The following is a 16,650-nucleotide window of genomic DNA, read 5'->3' as shown; positions in this document are numbered from 1 at the left end:
ACAGAATCCTGGTACTTGAAAGCCACAACACGAGCAGGAGGATCAATTTCCCTCACCTCTTCCTCTTGGACGTCTGTGGGTTCAGGCTCAACAGCAGCAGCAGTTTTCTGGGATGAAGGACGTTTTTTGGCTCCCATGTCTTTTATTGTCAGATTTATTGTGATGAAGTTAAATTATTTAAAGAGTATAAACTAGCGAAACGGGATTGTTGAGAAGTAGGGAAGAATTTCAAGAAAAATTTAGCAAAGAAAGTGGAGGAAAATTGGTGGAGAATAATCTCGTCCCAAATACCGTATTTATAGAAGATGAGTAACGGCATGAAAACCCTAGAAATTGCAAAACTCTCAAAGATGACATCACCTAGCCGTTACAGTGTCCAACGGTAACTAGGAGTCTAAGAGTCATTGATTAAGTATAATTCTCTTTATTATTCAACCCGGTAAAGTTGACATCTCACCCCCGGCCCGATCCAAAGACGGGTAAAATGTCAAGGGGCAATTGTTAGGCCCAGATTAGCCTGGCCCGACCATAACCTGGCCCGACCTTACAAGGTGACTAAAGAAGACGAAGACCGGACAATTCTAGCTATTATTGCAATCACTTGCCTTATACTTTGGAAGAGAAGCCTGGTGGTAAGCACGAAATAGCCTGGCGAGTATTAAAGCAGGTGAATTAAGTCAAGAAGAAGCAAAACGGTTATATAAAGATATATATTCGTGTCCTATCTTCAAGGAAGACTAAGTCTACTTGTAAAACCATATTGCCCATGAACCTGGACGTGCAAAGGAAGAGGATCAATCAAATGAGAACGAGTCAACCGGATTAATAGGGAATATGCCCTATTAATCCGGTAACAGCTCCGACAAAAGAGAAGGACGTTGAAGACCAGTACAACGTTCATTTTTATGGCTATAAATACTGTAATTCTAGCATTGGCAAAGGCATTGATTATTCATTAGTGTGAAATTAGTCTATTACTTATCTCCTCGTCATTTTATTAGCATTCACTTACTTAAACAAAACCTGTATTCAGCTTATCAAAATAATATAAACACTACTCTTTTCTCCTAGTCTTTCCTCATTATTCATTTACAACATACCAAACTTATAGAACTAGATACCCTGACTACTCTATAATTAAGCCGGATCCTTTCAGGAAAATCCTGCTAAAACAACTACCTATTTCATTTTTGGGTGTCTTAATCAATTGTTTACTATTCTATTTTTTTTTGTTTTGGTGAAAGGTAAGTAATATTAATAAACCAACCAACAGACATTACATCATAAAGACACACACAATTAGATTAGGACATGATACCCCTAATCATACTGGCGTGCTTCTCCTGCATTTGTGAACTAACAACATAAGAGAGCCTTTTACATATGATAAATTTAACTTGTTTCATAATAAAACTTGGAACCATCAGCTTCATTTCATGCAAACTAGTGTTCCTGGCTTGCCAAATTTGATAGAATAAAACGCCAATAGCCGCCCCAAGAATCTGCTTTCTCAACAGTGGCTTAACTCTGCAGGTCAGCCACCACTGAACAACCGACTGCCATGGAATAGGAACTTGTAACCATCTGGATAGCAGCTCCAAGCATCTTTTACTATAATCACAAGCAAAAAAGATATGCTCATGACTTTCATCAGCAACAGCACAAAGTAAACATCTCCCATCAATACACATACCCCTCCTGATCAATCTATCTCTGGTTAGCAGCCTTTGCTGCACAGCCAACCAAAACGTAAAACAATGCTTCTGCATACTGATTCTGGACCAAACTAAAGGAACCCAAGGAGCCTTAGGCTGGGCAGGAACCAACCATAAGTAACCTCCCCTGATAGAATACCCTGTGCTGGCCCACCCATAGCTTTCAAACCCAGACTTCAATCTGTCTCTAACCCAGCAGATCTTTTTCCAAGAGGAACTAGCACCAGAACAAGGAGCATAAGTCCACCAGTCACACCCTTTGATATACACAGAGTTCACCCATTTCACCCACAAGTGGTCTTTTTTACTTGCCAACCACCAAACATATTTGCCAATAGCAGCTATGTTCCATACCTCATTAAGAACCAAACCAAGCCCACCCTGTGCCTTTGACTGACAAACCTTAGCCCATGCAACAGGAGGGACTTTCTCATAATGTTCACTACCCTGCCAAAGATAGTTCCTGCAGATATCATCAATTTTCTTAAGGATCCCTTTAGGAAGAATAAAAATCCTTGCCCAATAATTATAAAGGTTTCTGAGAACAAATTGTACCAAGACCAGCCTTCCTCCATAAGACCGCTTCCTAGCTCCAAGAGCCCGAATCCTATGCACTACTTTCTCCACCAGCACTGCACAGTCCAGGACACCCAGTCTCTTAGAAGAAATGGGCACTCCTAAGTATCTGAAGGGCAACTTTGCAAGGGGAATATTAGTGCAAGCAAGAATGGCATCTTTAGTCATATCTTTATTATTCTATTTTAGAAATGCCTTTGGTGGGTAATTTGATTATCCACACCCAGTTTGATCCACTTGTCATCTAATAATTGCCCCCTCCTCTTTTCTTGGTCTTTGTGCCAAAATCAAAGGTAAACAAATGATCGGGAGAGTATTATGCCACATTAAAGCGGAGAAATCTAATGCTGGAAGTCATCCTGTAAATGTTTCACTATTATTTTGTATGATAACACATATTTTGTTGTATTTGATACAGGGGCGGACCTAGGGGTGCGCATCTTTGATTGGCGTTAATTTTTTTTTTTAAATAAAGTTCAGGAATATATAAAACTTGTGTGACAAAGTAAGCACTATAGACAAAGTGTCTCAGCGGTTAAAATTTGGGCTTCTGTGGCATAGTATGTGAGATCGATCCCTCTTATGAACATATTTATTTATTATTTATTTATTTTTTTTATTTTTGCAAATTTCCACTTCTCCCCTGCGCCCTTGCCCAATCACTAATTTCTACCCAATTTTGTAATTTACACTAGTTTTATGCCCGTGCAGAAATTGCACGGTCTACATTGATAAAATTGTTGAATATATATTTTATTGTCAGAAAATCCACGATTAGGTATTATATTATGACATTTAAAATTTTTGATTATAAGTCATATTTTTAATTTAAGAGAATGTACAAATTGGTAAACAAAATGTGTCGCAGACTATTTTTAACCCCTATTCTAACTATTATTCGACCCCTATTCACTTTTACCCGTATTTTATCCTGACATGGTTAATCTGTTTAACATAATCTAATTTACCCCGACTTGCATAATCCAAATGCAACCATAATGAATTGATTAAGCTCGTTTACAGGCGACTTGATGTGAATCAATATAAAAAAACAATACCAAAAATAACCATATAATAATACACGTGGAATCCAAATTGTTCGATCTAGCCCGGGTATCGCTGTTTTAAGGTTACTGGGTCAAGTAATAAGTATCAGTCAAAGTAAAAGATTTAGATTTGTCTTATATGCTAAAATGAGTTGGGTACTTACCCGTTTTAATGTTAAAGCGGATACTGTTATTTTAAGGGAGTCTAACTGGAGACAAACCTAACACCATACATAAATACAAATTGCATGAATATGGTTCAAATAGTAATTTTATATTACTTAGAATAGATTAAAAGTAATGTTAATTAATACATAGCTTAGTCAACATTCCTAATATGGGTCAAACCTACATTTTATTTATCCAAAGAATTATAAACCCAATTATTTGACCCATAACCTCCCATATTCATAAGTCAAGTAACTCATAACCCTCCAATCTCCATGTACCCGCATTCTTCGTAAATTTTGCTGCCTCAAAGTGTAAAACATATAACCCTACCACTGTCAAAATCATGCCGCCTTATATTTCACCTGCTTCTCATTACACTTCCGTCTCACCTCAACACTATCGCCTCTTCAAGATTATTAGTGCGCCAATTGAACTCTTAATCTCGCACTTCTGCTCTCTCTCTCCATCTCCCTCTCCCTCTCATCCTTCATAAATTTTTCTTGTATTCTTCGATTTCATTTGTAAAAAAAACGTATGTGAATTTTTTTGGCCATATTTTTCATGTTCAATAATTTTTTTATTTTTTTATCAAAACAATTCTAATTTTTTTCATATTTAACGAATTTTAACAATTAACTTTTTCTTTCTAACCATTAATTTGAAATCTCGAAAATTTCTGAAAACCTAGTTTTTTTTCAAGTTTTTATTTTTTTTTTTCAGTTTCAGTAATTTTAACGAATAAATATAATTTTTTTAAACTTTATTTTTCTATTAAATGATGAAAACCCTAGTTTCCTCATTTCTATCTCATTTCATTCACATTATTTCACTAAGGTTTGAATAAATATGGTATTTAATGTTCTTATTATGTCTTACTAATTTGATTAGAAAGAAAAATTAGGTTGTTTCTGAGTTGTATTTATTAATCCAGTTAATTAATGACTTTATCTTAATAAGATCAAGTCTGGATTATATTTTTATTTATTTTTTTTTTTACTAATTTGTGTTATTTAATATATTTGTATTGAACTGACTTATATTTTTTCGATTTTTTGAATTTTTTTTCTCAAAGTACGATGAACTCAGTTGTGCACTCTTGAAAAAGAGAAAAAAAGAAATGCAAAACAAAATGGAGTAGAGGAGAGAGAGTAATTAAATAATTAAAATGATAATGGAGGTCCCTACCTAAAAAAAATGTTTTCAATTCTATCAGCCAATGAGAAGCCAACAAAAAACCTCGCTTTTATACTAGGTAGATTGTTAATCTAAAATTCTCTTTGATGAATTAATTCTATGAATATTTTTCTACTTAAGTTTTGATTGTTGATATTCTATTTGTGATTTTTTGTTATAAATTTTTATTATTTGATAGTTGCTTGTTTAATTGTCATTCCTAATTTTAGATTTATAGAACCCTAATTTGAAAAATGTCAATAAAAATTATAGACCCCTAATTTAAAATTTTATTGTTCATTTTAGATTAATATTTAATTTAGAAACTTTTTGAAATTCACAAAGAAAGACACATAAAGCTTTTCATCATTTTCTCATTTGTTATTCTTACAATGAATAATTGATTAAAAATATTTGTGAAGAACAAGTTAAGGAAGTAATCCACTCTTAAAGCATTTTGTAGTTATATATATAGAAAAAGTTCTTTTTTTTTTCTTGGTGCAAATAAGTGATTAAGATGTATTGTCGAAACGTTTTCAGAACATGAAATCTCGTCGAATTGCTTTAAATTTTAATACTAGTAATTTTTCAGCGTGTTGTTTACTATTTCATTCGCCCTAAACATTTATTTGCCTATTTTATTCCTTGTGAGGGCTAATTTAATCAAAGGTAAACAAATGATTTGGACGAAGTGAGTATATAATTAAAACGATGATGAAGTTTAATATTTAATCATTTTGTTATATTGTTCGACTTTTTTTTTTTCAAATTGTGCACTCCCATTCTAAATTGTCTGGGTCCACCACTGATCTGATATCTACATTCTAGAGATTTAATACAAAAAATAGCCCAATTTACATGAAGAAAAACAAAGAAAAACAAGGGACACATCTTCACATGAGTAACTCAGTGTACGATTTTAAGCCATGGCTACTGAGCGAATCCTTGAGCTTGTTAAGTGCTCGGCTTTCTAACTGTCGAACCCTTTCCTTTGAAAGACCAAACATGACTCCAATCTCGGACAACGAGTATCGTTTTTCAGATGAAGATCCTATGCCATACCTTAACTTGACAATTTTCTGTTCTTTCGGGCTGAGAATACCGAGTAAGTTACGTACGTGCTTCCTCATCAATTGTCTTTCAACACTGATGCCTGGGTTCTCTATCTTAGTGTCAGCAGTCACTTCCTGAATCAAGAAAAAACTGAGTTGCAAAAGGAATTTATGGGGAAAAAAGGATATCTGTCTGCTACATTTTGTATTGAAGTTGAGAGATTTCAAGGTCAACTGTCCGAAGAGCCGATGAATTGTGTTCAAGGTTCCAGCAGGTGCAGACTGGAGGTAAAAACACAATCACAATGCACAAAGGAGAATAAGTCAGGAAAATGAGATGCATACTGCATACGCGTCCCTAACCCTATTATATGCTACTCTATTTGGTTGTATGTGCCTCAAACTTATTTCTACCCACTTCAACCTCAAGGGCGTTATTAGATATAAGGATTTATTCTGGGAGAATCTGAAGCTTACAAGCGAACCTCAGTAAGTGCTTCTTATGAACCACCACTAATTAGATATACAATAATGGAAGGGGTATCTAGTTTGCCAGCATTGCTGTGCGACAAATGAAGAAAAAGTTTGGCACTGCTGATATAACAATTAACAAGTTACGGGAAAGCACAATTTTTTTTCTGGAGAAGCAAATGCAGGATTTAAAATAGGTAAAAGTGTCTTCTATGTTGCCTTCTCCAATGCTATATTTTCTTCAATCCCAACTAAAATGATGCCTTCAATTCACATTTTCTTTGATCTTCCCTTTCATCACAAAAATGTAACCAGGATTTCTCATTTATTTAACCCTCTTAAGTAGATTCTCCTCACAATGCCATCTCAAACGATTCTGCTTATCTTATATTCAATCTACCAACTCCTACATTCTCCTAATCACCTCAATTATTCCACCAATCCATTTTTGTACGTCCACACTTCATTTGCGTTTAAACACGATAATGCTCTTATTTAGTCTTCTTAATTGAGCGATGGTATGATAGCTGAATGAAAAAAGGCTTTCTACTCGTGCAAAAATACAAGCATTCACAAATGATTCAGTGTTTCCAAGGCACTCATTTAGAATTCACCATCTTGGGCCTTCAGGTGTGCAATGGCCTCTAAGCAGTAGCACAGCCAACTGTACCTGGGACCTAGTGCCAGAAGGAGCCGAGGAAGGACACTAAGAATAGATCAGCTTCCAATATCTAGGAGTCCCAAGTGTTCAGACAATAGATAGCAGTGCTGGTAGGGTTTGAGGTGTGTGTAATTCCCTTGAGCCAAAATTATTGATGAGATTAACAAGTACTCATCTTTTGATGGCTAGGAATCTAGGATAGCTTAAATAGTGAAGATGTATCAGCTCAAAACATGATTGATTCAGGCGCATCATACAGCACATAATTAAGTGTGCAAACTTCATTTTCGAATATTAAAACTCAAACTCACCTGAAAAGTGGTATCTTGATCTGCCCACACAGGTTGTTGCATCGAAAGAGGGTATCTCATCATAGATTGCAAATTCTGCAACTTTTCTACTGTAATTCCAACACGCTTTGCCAATTCTTCTTTTGTTGGATCTTTCTGCCCTTCTTGAATGCATACTTTTTTCGCTTCTAGGACCTTTCCAAACAGACTGTACATACTCTCCTGAAGGACAAATAGAAACTTTAAATCAAGTAGCAAACATAATTGCCAACAATTCAGTTCAAATAGATAATGAGTACTACCGCCTTCAAGAATAAGCTTCCTTGTTTACTTTGGACAAAATATATGAAACCTAAAAAGATGCATATGAAAATCCAAGTTGATATATGATGTGGGGTCACAAATCATGCCACAAATAACATCCGAGGAAAATTAGAGTGACGAGTTTATTTATGAATCACCCAAAATGGAATTTATGAAGTTCATTCAGGGTCTCATGGACGAATGAATAATATATGATAATGCGATTGTTGGAACACTAAAGAAGGAAGGCATCAAGATCATATCAAGAAGTAAATGAAAACTAAAGTCCATACAGGCAAACGAATTGTCCTTGAATGTTGGAATATGGCCTTCTTAATTGATTGCCTAATCCACCAGAAGGCATAACTGGGAAACCGACAGCCAGCTTGGGGTTTAAACTTCTCCACACTCTTCATAAGTCCCATACTTCCTTCCTTCAGCAATAAAAAAGTGTTAAGAACTTTCGTCAGTATATTGTAGCTTCATACTGCATACAAAGTTGCAGGACAAGAAAAATAATGATAATAATGTAAAACACACTAAGGAAGAGACAGAAGAAGAGAAATATAAGGTTACTCAAGTCTACAGTTGATGAAGTTGATGGTATGTAGAAAAAAAAGAAGCATGATTTCACATAGGATATAATATACACCATCCATTGTAAGGTCCTTATTTGACTTAATGGTCAAACAATGTCGACTTTCCCTAATATTTTCTCACAGCATATGATTTCTACAACTTGAAATGGTAAGAACAAAATATTTGTTTTGATAGATCAAAAGTGAAGAAATTTTTACGGTGCATCTCCTCTCATTTTTGGAGAAAGATTGGTCGAATTTGATATCGTTTGACCAAAAGTACCCAGAGGGGGGGCAACATAAATTGAAGCACTCTACTATCAGACTCAGACTAATAGAGTCGTGGGACTCATTCCATGCTGAGTTAGAGGGGTGAAGGAATGGATTTAGCCATCGGTCGTGACACTAATATGCGACCGAGTTATCAAGGTTTTGGAGGTTATCGCAACCGTATTTTGAGGTGATATTGGCCGCATTTAGCGATATAATGCCACGGCAACTGATAAAACGACCATGAGAGTTGAGAGTCAGGAAGCAAGAGGCAATTTAATGATTTCAATTAACCTGCAATAAATCTTGAAGACTTAGGCCACGGCCTTGATATTGTTTGGCTATGTATACCACCATACGGAAGTTGGCATTTATCAACTTTTCACGGCTTCTCTTCCAAGAGTGGAGTTTTGAACGCAGGGTCCCAGAACTCAGTGCAACGGCATTTGCCCACTCACCAAATGTTGGTTCTCGCTCAAACTGAGATTGAAGCTGTTCCTTCACAGCAAGTAATTTATCGAAATCCTGATGAAGTATTGACATAGTATGCGAAGTAGAAGTTAGATTATTACCAAGTGAATAATGATGCTAACAAAGCAATAAAAAGAAGAAAGGGCTTGCCTGTATTTCTGTAATTAATTTCTTTTCTGCTTCTATGGTCAATAATTGTTTTGTTTCTGGACCCCATAAAAACAAGCGAAGGGGGTCAGTTGCATCGTATCCTTGGCCTGACTTTCCCGGTTCTGCTTTTACAGGGAAATCAGTTTCATGTATTGTCCTAGGCCTTGAGGGTTTTCTTCTTTTTGTTTTTCTTTCCAAGAGCCGTGAAGACCTTACTGTCTGCTTAACTTTCACATTGTCGGGCAACCTGAATTTAAGGAATGTCAGTGCCATACACCGCAATACATAAAAATGTGCTAAAATGGCAAAGTCAAAATGAAGAAATTTATATAGATTACTTTCAGACTCTGAAAGAGAGCAAAAACCAATTTTGCAAATCAGAATCAGGTAAAATAGCAGACACTGAAAGGCTCCAAAGTATAAAGAAAAAAGAAATCCCTTTGCCTTGTTTTGATAACTTCCTTCCAGATATCCTTGTCTAAACTATTTTGAATAAAACATTCATAAAAAGGTTACCTAAGAGCTAGGGATTTGTCAAAATCACCATCCAGCAACTCGGAGCTTTCAGCTAATGACAAAGCAAGTTTTGAGGCTGAAAGAGCTTGCTTAGCAAGAGAAATTGCATCACATGATTCCACATTCAATGGACTGTTAGCAGCACTTGCGGTTGGAAGCTCCTCATTTCCTAGCGATGGCAGTCTGAAACAGGAACAAGATACATGGCAGATGAGCAGGTCTACACAATTGCGATAAAGCATACTCTTAACTCTCGAGCAATTGTTCATGGTTAGCAATTTTTGCACGTAGAAGCTTACATGTATGATAAGCCTGACAACGGGTAAAGCTGATCCTCAAGATCCCACAAGTGATTAAGAGAAGATCCCATGTGCTCTTGTAGAAATTCGACTTCCTCAATCATCTGTCTCTCCAAGGTGGACTGTACCTAAGGCAAAATTAAACCTATTAATACTCTAAGTCGATCAATAAATAAATAATACAACAACATCAGAGCCTTAATCCCAAAATGATATGGGGTCGGCTGACATGAATCACCCTTTAGAACCGTCCATGGGTGAACGCACACCTCAAAATGCGAAAAAAATAGAAAAGGGAAAAATGAAAAACAAAAGGGAGAGCGAAACATAATACAAAGTCAAGGTAAACTTAGGTTTTAAAATCGAAGGCTGGATTTTTTTTATAAAAACTTAAAATTTAAATCGAGAATAAAGATTAAAACGATTTTGAAAACCGAAGTAGAATTGAAGGATCCGGAATACCTTGAAAGTAAACGAAGTAAAATATATAAGAAAGTGGTTGGTAAAAAAAATGTGTAATAAAGGAGGGAAGAACAAATTTTTTTTTTTTAAAATTAAATAAAAACACTAAATATGTCAAATAACATCAAATACTAAAAATCCACATGTATCCTTTCCCTCCATTGTGCCCTTTCCGTCACCATACTCTCCTCAAGCCCCAGAAATCTCATATCATGCTCTATCACTCTCAACCATGTCTGTCTCGGTCTCCCTCTACCCCTAGGAACCTTTTCTATTCTCCAAGTCTCCAGCCTCCTAACTGGTGCGTCCATAGGTCTCCTTCTCACATGGCCAAAGTGCCAAACCATCTTAATCGATTTTCCATCATCTTGTCCTCTATTGGCGCCACTTTTACCTTTTCCCTAATCACCTCATTCCTTAATCGATCTTTCCTTGTATGGCCGCACATCCACCTCAACATACGCATCTCCGCCACAATCATCTTTTGAATGTGACAATGTTTCACGGCCCAACATTTGGGCCCATTATTCGAAACCGTAAAGTAAGGCAGGCCTAATTGTCGTACGATAAAATTTTTCCTTTAATCTTTGGGGCATATCTTTATCGCATAAAAACCCTGAACCACTCTTCCATTTATCAATAAATAAATAATGAGGGAACGAAAAACAACGAGCACCAATTATGAGTTATAAATTTAATAATCTCAAGTACACTCCGATGGAGACAAAGCCGGGCCATTCATCAGCTTTGGAATATGAGGAAATAAAACTAAATGACTCAATAATACAATGCAACTTTCATTATGGGTCATCTTGCTGAAAATATTTGATCTTCTTACCCTATCGTGGATAGCAGTGCTGAAGTTGAAATGTTCAGGTGTAAATAAAATTCAGACTTGCTTATTCGGGAATTAAATTTCAATGAGAGGTATACAGACTAACCTGATATGATTTATTGTCCCTAAGGGTGGATGAAGGCTTGAACTCATCTTGCTTGTCGTGTGAAAGAACGGAAGTAGGAAATTGTTTCCACAGAGAAGTGGCTGGAATGGCAGGAAGTGCAGATGTTTGCTCATTCAGAATAGGTACTGCAATATTAACAGGATTACAGGACCATCAAGTTTTCTTTTCCAAAAGATACAGGTAAGTAGTGCTACAACAAGGGCATGCCACCATTCATTTGGCTTTGTCCAAATTCACAGCATGATCAACAGCAAAAACAACTTTATCCCAATACCTGAAAGGCTACGCCTATGGTAGAGGAGGGGGCCTAGATGTCTTAAGCCTTACCGTGTGTTGAGAAAATAGATCAACTATTCTGAAAACCCCTAAGCTAGTGCAAGAATAAAAAAGAAATGTGACCCGGACACAATGCAAGAATAACCTGACAACCTAAAAACAAAATGCAAGAATAACCTGACAACCTAAAAACCATCGCCGTCCTCAAAAATTACAGGTATTGGCCAAATAGACTCTAATTCAGCTGTTTTACAGAAAGTGGATAACTTAAACATGAATATAAGGATTGATTGGTCTGTAGGGTAATCATCAATTATCAATAGTAAGAATATTTCAACCCTTCACACCATGGTATAAGCAATTATCACAATACTACAATTAAAATGAGTTGAATTTCTTCATTATTCAAGAAGACTTAAAAGGGCATACAGAAAAACCCCCCAACAAATAACAAAAACCAGAAGTAGACATAATAATTACAGTAATCCAAAGAAAAGGTAATTAAAAGAACAGAGTCAGAAAACAAAATACCAGAAGAAGCAGTAGAAAGGGTAGTGTTTCTGAAATGGGTTCTAGGAGGAAATGAAGAAGAAGAAGAAAGCAAATTAATGGAAGCCTCCATGATTAGTAGACAAGTGAAATCAGAAGGAATTATTCATGGGAGAAACAAGTTTGCAGTTCAAAGGGAAAGTAGTTAGTGTGTGTAGTCTCAGCCTCAAACTCCAAATAGGATCAGGTTTGGATTCTCCCTTTCTTTGCACCCTCTTTTTACCCCACTTCATTTTCATTTCATTTTCAAGTCAATATCACATCTCTCCATTTCCTCTTCTCTCGGTTTACTTTTTAGACTTACTTGGATTTGGGGTAAATGAAAGAATGAATAGAGGAGTGATATGTAAAGTGCGTTTTTCATGTTTGGTATAAGAGTAATTATTTAATTTTCGAATCTATTACCCTCATGAAGGGGATAATACATTACCCACCATCCCCCATGAGTAATGATTGAGGAGTAAAACATCTTCTCAATAATTATTACTCCTATATGTCAAACCTATCTTCAAGGAACTCATTACCCAAATTATTAAGTTCCACAGTAATTATTACCCAATTAAAATTTACCCCTTAATTATTCCATGAATTCCGGACAAGTCCTTAGAGCTTACTTGAATTGAGGGTAAAAGAGGGGAATAAATAGGGGAGTAATATGTGAAGTGCATTTTTCATATTTGGTATGTGATTAACTATTCACCTCTCGAATCTATTACCCCCATGAAGGGGTAATACATTACCCGCCCTCCCCCCGGGTAATGATTAAGGGAGTAACATCTCATCAGTAGTCATTACTGTTATATGTCAAACCTATCATCAAAGAACTCATTACCCCTGTAATTAATTTCCTCAGTATTTATCACCCAAATAAAATTTACCCCCTGATTATCCCATGGATTCCAGGCAAGTTTAAAATTAGAGATGGTCGGTGGGTAGGGCTGATGCGGTTTGAGTCGTGTCGGGGGTGAGCGAAGCTCAGGGTCAAGGGCCCATGCACGGCACCAGGGAGGGTCGGGCTGGATTGTGTTGGCCGGATTCCCTCAAGTTTGGCCTGAGCCCAACCCATATAATTATTCATGGGACTTTCACGGGTTTCACCCTTAATTTTTTTGATTTTTTATGGTATTCCCCTCTTTCTTAGCATGACTGTTCATAACTCTTGTTTACGAGTTAAGGAAATGATAAAATATTTTTCAAACCAAATATTTCGTAAAGGTCGTGATTGTGAAAAAAAAAAATTATTGTTAACAACTCGTAGTTCGGAGTTACGGCCCAATCAAAGTTTTTTGACCGAACAAACTTTGATTGACCATAATTCCCGATTAAGAGTTCAAAAAGTGGCGACTTTTTTTTTTCTCAAACTGAAGATCTCGAAAGACGATCAATTTGATAAAAATAATATAGTAAATTACCGAGTTCTGATTTCGTGGCCAAGAATTTTGGACACTCAAAAGTTTTTTTTTTTTTTTTTTTTTTGCAAAGAAAAACGGATATACCTTAGAAAAGGAAAATTTCAGGGGTATAACTTTTATAAGTGAGAAAATCCTTTTTTTCTTTTGTATATAGGTCCCAGGGTATTGGGCTGTGAATGTCTAGCCCGAGCCAAGCACTAGGTACGGGCGAGATGGGTTGTATTTAGGCTGACAGGTTGGGAGTTTTAGGCCCACTATGGCGGGCTGGGTTGAGCTGGCTCGCCATGTTGGCCAGTAGTTAAAGATATATATTTAGACGACTTAATGGTCACATTTTCAAGTAATAGACAACTAGTGTAGATACAGTGCAAATGCACGATTTTTTAGATTTGGATGTAATCCCTCCTATAAAAACTAGTACAAAACAATGACGGAAACATTATTGAATGAGATTAAATAACACACTGATAGAACTAAATATCAAACTCGAATTTTTATAATAAAATTCACGGGAAGCATTCCCGAAAAGGTAAGTTAATACAAATGCCACTTTTGCTAAAAAAGGCTAAAAATTCAAACCTCGAAAGTTTTTATATTATTTTTGGTGTCAAATAAGACGTTAGAGCAATACTCATGATTTTTGCATACCTTAAAAGGATGTTAAGTGGTTTATGAACTAAATTAACTCATGATTTTTACAAACCTTATGCCAAGTTATCATTAATTTCTCTATGTGCCAATTTTTATTTTAATTTCAAAATTCACTCACATAGTTCAAAGAACGTGCAAGTAAATGAAATAGAGTAAGTATACCATAAATTATACTCAAACCAATAAAATGTTGAAAATTTTAAATCAAAAACCGGGTTTCTTAAGTTGGGAGTTGCGTGTCTCACGACTCAAAATCATCCAACTCGTAATCGATCGCATACAAAATGATCAGAACTTATCCAAAACGAATAAATTTATGTCATACTTAATATTATATACATTAATTTAAATGCTCAATTGTCAATAACACTACTTATTACACAAATAACTTTGCCAAAAAAAAGGTGTATTTTACAAATTAATTAAAGTGTTTTAAGTATTGACCCAAAAAAGACTCATGCCCGAAAATAACCCGATCCGAAGTGACTCAATTCAAAATGACCCAAAATCTGAAATGACGCGACAGAAGTACATCCGATATTGACACCCGAAACGACCCGACCCGTTCCAAAACATGTGGCACACCCAAAATGACATGATCCAAAGTGAGCTGACCGAAACCCAACCTGATTGACTCATTTGCCACGTCTAGGTGTGGTGGTGGGGAGGGAAGCGACGGGAATGGCACAAGGGGGTCTACTGGTGAGGGAGGGGCGGCAGAGATTGGATTTCAGTGGGAGGTAGGAGGTTAAAAAAGTTAAGGGGAAGGAATAAAGATGTAAGAAGAGAGAAACCTGGTTCTTCCCACTTTCCTCTTTTGGCAAATTTTTATTTTTCTTCCTATTTCTCTAACTTTCCATATTAAGCCATACTTTTGCGGCCTTTTACAAAACTGCCCTTATGTTTGTTCTAAAAGTATTAAAATACAACTACCTTTATGGGCCTAATACTTTAGATTATTTGTTTTAACGTTTTATAATACTCCTAATTATTTTGTTAATCTAATTACTCCCTCCATTTTTAATACATTTAAGAATTACCCTCCATTTTTGCTTATAAATACGAAAACCCTATCTATTCCTCTTCATCTTTCTCTACGCCACAACATCATTTCTCTCTCAAGTCTCATCCCCTCTACTCCATTAAAATATTACTCCTTTCATCTTGCATCTATCTCACCTTCTCCTTCTCTCTCGTCTTACCTCTTATTTAAATCACGCATCTCACTGATCATTCTCTTGTCATGTCTTACGATTCTGATCTAACACTTCCACTCTTTGATAATTTTGGTACTTATAATTATGATGTAACACTCCCACCAAATGATTATTTGGTTCTTACAAGTCCGATCTAACACACCACCAACTGATAATCTTGATTCATTGTGTGATGATGAAAGTGAGGTGAACTCATATTCGGTTGAAACACTTACTACGGATAAACCCACCATCAAACTATATGTGTACTGCCTTTTTTTGTCCTCATTTAGGTACTTAAGTACCGACGGGATCTAAGAGGGCGGAAGAAACTAATCATAATCTTAGTTGTTTTTCAAAGAGCGTGGAGTAAACTACACATAATCTAAGTTGTTGTTCTAATAGGATGGCAGAAACTCATACTCGTTCCTTTCGTTGCCCTTCTTTCAAATAGAGGTTGACTTCTCTTAGCCCTAAATTTTTAAATTGTGCTATATTAGTGTTTTAAATACGGAGGAGGATGGGTTTGGTGCTTTAAAAGAATTACTCGGGTTTAGCTCTAATTATGTATGTTGGATTGTGATTGATTGCTGGAAATTGAGTTCTCATTGTTTTGTTGTTTAGGTCGAAATAACTCTCTATGCACGCTCTAATATTTTATAAAATGATGCAAATTTCCTTTAAAGCCTTATACTATGTTGTAAAATTCTGCAAAATCCCTTAAAATGTTGCGGTAATATGGTTCTTCCTAATTTCCACTATTTAGCACACAACTTACATTCAGCACACAACTTTGTAGATACCCAGTATCCGCACCTTAAAAAAACCACCCGAGGATGATCGGACTATAACATATTTTTGATATGCGTGCGTGGATTGGCTATACATGAGACGGTTTAATGCACTACTCGAATATGAAAAATGATTTCAAAAGTTTTCTAACTTCATTTGCATTAAAATAACACTATTTAGAGTTAAAACCGTCTTCGGACCCAAAACCTACTCAGAAACCCGCAACTCGAGTCAACCTGAGTCAACCCAAATCCCGAATGTCAAAAATAATAGGATGAATGTTTTCATCATGTCATTTCCATTAAAATGACCCTAATTAGAATCTAAACCGACACCGGGCCAAAAACCGAGTCGAAATTCAAATCCCGACTCACACGGGTCAAACCCGAGTCAGGGACACAAAACACTTACCTCAAGTAACACCAAAATCATCTTATTAGATGCCCATATTGTTACACGACATCTTATATGAATGCCACATATCAACAATGGATGGAGAATAGGCCACGTCCAAATTGAAAGGGACAATACACCTCTTTCCATCACGAGGTGGCTCGCGCCTCTTTAGGCCATCTGCTTAGCCTCTAAGCAAAATCAACGGACCTACC

General features: G+C 36.2%; 2 protein-coding genes across 3 annotated transcripts; both read right to left on the bottom strand.

Annotated features, from left to right (window-relative positions):
* Window positions 1-1,304: 1,304 nt before the first annotated feature.
* On the bottom strand, window positions 1,305-2,459 carry LOC141649117 (uncharacterized). The gene has a single exon (XM_074457816.1). It carries the CDS (start codon window positions 2,457-2,459, stop codon window positions 1,305-1,307), a length of 1,155 nt encoding a protein of 384 aa, XP_074313917.1.
* Window positions 2,460-5,396: 2,937 nt separating this feature from the next.
* Window positions 5,397-12,260, bottom strand: LOC141647667 (RNA polymerase sigma factor sigF, chloroplastic). 2 transcript variants are annotated; one of them, XM_074455953.1, is made up of 9 exons: window positions 11,974-12,260; window positions 11,146-11,291; window positions 9,743-9,870; window positions 9,444-9,626; window positions 8,928-9,174; window positions 8,601-8,831; window positions 7,752-7,892; window positions 7,177-7,377; window positions 5,397-5,868 (listed from the first exon to the last, which is right to left on the bottom strand). In XM_074455953.1, exons 1-9 carry the CDS (start codon window positions 12,062-12,064, stop codon window positions 5,575-5,577), a joined length of 1,662 nt encoding a protein of 553 aa, XP_074312054.1. In that variant the 5' UTR covers window positions 12,065-12,260; the 3' UTR covers window positions 5,397-5,574. The 2 variants fall into 2 exon arrangements, with proteins under 2 accessions (XP_074312054.1, XP_074312055.1); XM_074455954.1 differs by having other exon boundaries at window positions 9,743-9,864; window positions 11,974-12,182.
* Between the last annotated feature and the right edge of the window lie 4,390 nt (window positions 12,261-16,650).

Source organism: Silene latifolia, chromosome 3 (genome assembly GCF_048544455.1).
Source record: "Silene latifolia isolate original U9 population chromosome 3, ASM4854445v1, whole genome shotgun sequence".
Lineage (NCBI taxonomy): Eukaryota > Viridiplantae > Streptophyta > Magnoliopsida > Caryophyllales > Caryophyllaceae > Silene > Silene latifolia.
The sequence above is the reverse complement of the archived record's forward strand: the minus strand, read 5'-3'. Positions and strand labels throughout refer to the sequence as shown.